The following is a 1962-nucleotide window of genomic DNA, read 5'->3' as shown; positions in this document are numbered from 1 at the left end:
TAATTTTATATTTAAAATATATAATTTTCATTGCTAATTTTTAACGTTTAATATTGCTTAATGTAAAATTGATTTTTCTGTTAAAACATTAAAACTATTTTTTTTATATATAACCCATTTCTATTCGTTAAATAAAAATGTAACAAATACGTTAGGTGTACTTTTATTTATGTTTAATTGATGGAGAGTTACTAACGAAATCAGAATAAAATTACTACTTGTTTCAAAGGAATTAACAATGCAAAATACAAATTTAAAAATTGTTTGTCCTTTTGTTATCTGTTGAGGTATTGCAATAATTTTTTTCATTATTTAAAGTTTTGATGTGACTTAATTAAACTTTATACCTTACTGTAAACTTAAGTAATGTTATATTCAAATACAACTGCCAGAAAATGCACTTCTGGATAATAAAGATCTTATAATACTCAATACAATGTTGAATATTATAAAATCTTTAGGTAGACTTAACACATTTTACTTAGGTCAAGAATTTGTTCTGAGCTGTCCCTAAGTTTAATGCGTTTGTAATAATTAAAGCTGTTAGTCATGTAAAATGTTTTGTTCCTATAATTTTCTAAATTTGTAGGACGTAGTCCATGACTTTTACAAGTCCGGAAAATGCAAAACATAAGTATCGACCGTGAGATGAAAATTAAAGTTCTGCAACAGTTAGGTTTAGAAACACCTATACACCCATTTCGTTAAATATTTTACACATTACTCAATTATCATTTATATTTATTTGTTAATTTCGACAACAAATAATTCATTCTTTTTATAAAAAAATGTGAAACCTAAAGACCGTGCTTTAAAAACTAATTTTTTAATTGATTTCTGAACAAGTGTATTTTTGTTTACCATTGGAGATAAATATTTTGTTTATGTTTATATGCTTTTACAATCGCTTCTGTTATTCATGTGACATTTGGTATTTTAAATTTTGCTCTTTATTAAAGAATACTTATAACAATGCACCACACGTTTAGATTTGCACTTTGATTAAACTAAAATACAGGAGCAAATTAGCGTAGGCAGAAGGTTAATGTTTCTTTCTTAATACATGTATTATTCTATTGGGTTTGCTAAAGGTCTCTAACAAATTAAGAAATTTAGAGCACTGCAGATCTAGTTTAGGTAGGCCCTACCCCTCGGTTAATGTGTTAAACTCATAGGTGTGGAGTTTTGTCAACTGCTATATAAACAATGCTGTCCGAAAAAAAGATCATACAATCTCACTTTCTTTTACAAGATTAACCAGAGTAAAGTGTACGGCTATTCTTGAAAATGAAGGCTATGGTAATGTTATTATCTTTCAGTATAGTTAATATATTTTAATATTTTGTTTATTAGCTTTAGTACGTAATTTAATATTACGCATTAATTAATTTAGATAACTGTTTATTTTTCAGATTTTTGCTGTAGTTGCCCTCTTTGTGGCGAGTGCATATGGAGGAGTTCTCTCTCCTGCTCCATTGGCTTTGCCGCCTCCACCTCCAGTTGCATATGCAGCTCAGCCAGCATTCGGTTTACCACCCCCACCTCCAGTAGCGTATGCAGCACACCCTGCACCACTTGCTTTACCGCCTCCGCCACCACTAGGGTATGCAGCTCATCCAGCTCTAGCTCTTCCACCCCCGCCGCCACTAGCGTATTCGGCTCATCCAGCTCCTCTAGCTCTTCCACCCCCACCACCACTAGCATATGCGGCTCATGCAGCTCCTCTGGCTCTTCCACCCCCGCCACCACTAGCTTACGCAGCTGCCCCGGCTTTTGCACTCCCCCCACCACCTTTGCCAGCAGCTAGGTCATCATCGTACTTCTACTCTGCACCAACCACTTACGCAGCTCACGCAAAAGTTTTTTAAATTTGTTAAAGCCGTTAGTTAATTAATTGTTTATTTTGACTGCATGTATAATTAAGTAAAATGTAACATAAAAAATAAAGGAAAATCAAAAATA

At 32.9% G+C, this 1962-nt stretch overlaps 1 protein-coding gene across 1 annotated transcript; it reads left to right on the top strand.

The window, feature by feature from the left end:
- The first annotated feature begins 1235 nt into the window (after positions 1-1235).
- LOC108743667 (wiskott-Aldrich syndrome protein family member 2-like) lies at positions 1236-1962 on the top strand. Its single transcript, XM_018479251.1, has 2 exons — positions 1236-1299; positions 1413-1962. Exons 1-2 carry the CDS (start codon positions 1288-1290, stop codon positions 1866-1868), a joined length of 468 nt encoding a protein of 155 aa, XP_018334753.1. The 5' UTR covers positions 1236-1287; the 3' UTR covers positions 1869-1962.

This window comes from Agrilus planipennis, unplaced genomic scaffold (assembly GCF_000699045.2).
Source record: "Agrilus planipennis isolate EAB-ADULT unplaced genomic scaffold, Apla_2.0 scaffold779, whole genome shotgun sequence".
Classification (NCBI taxonomy): domain Eukaryota; kingdom Metazoa; phylum Arthropoda; class Insecta; order Coleoptera; family Buprestidae; genus Agrilus; species Agrilus planipennis.
This window is presented reverse-complemented; position numbering and strand designations above follow the sequence as displayed.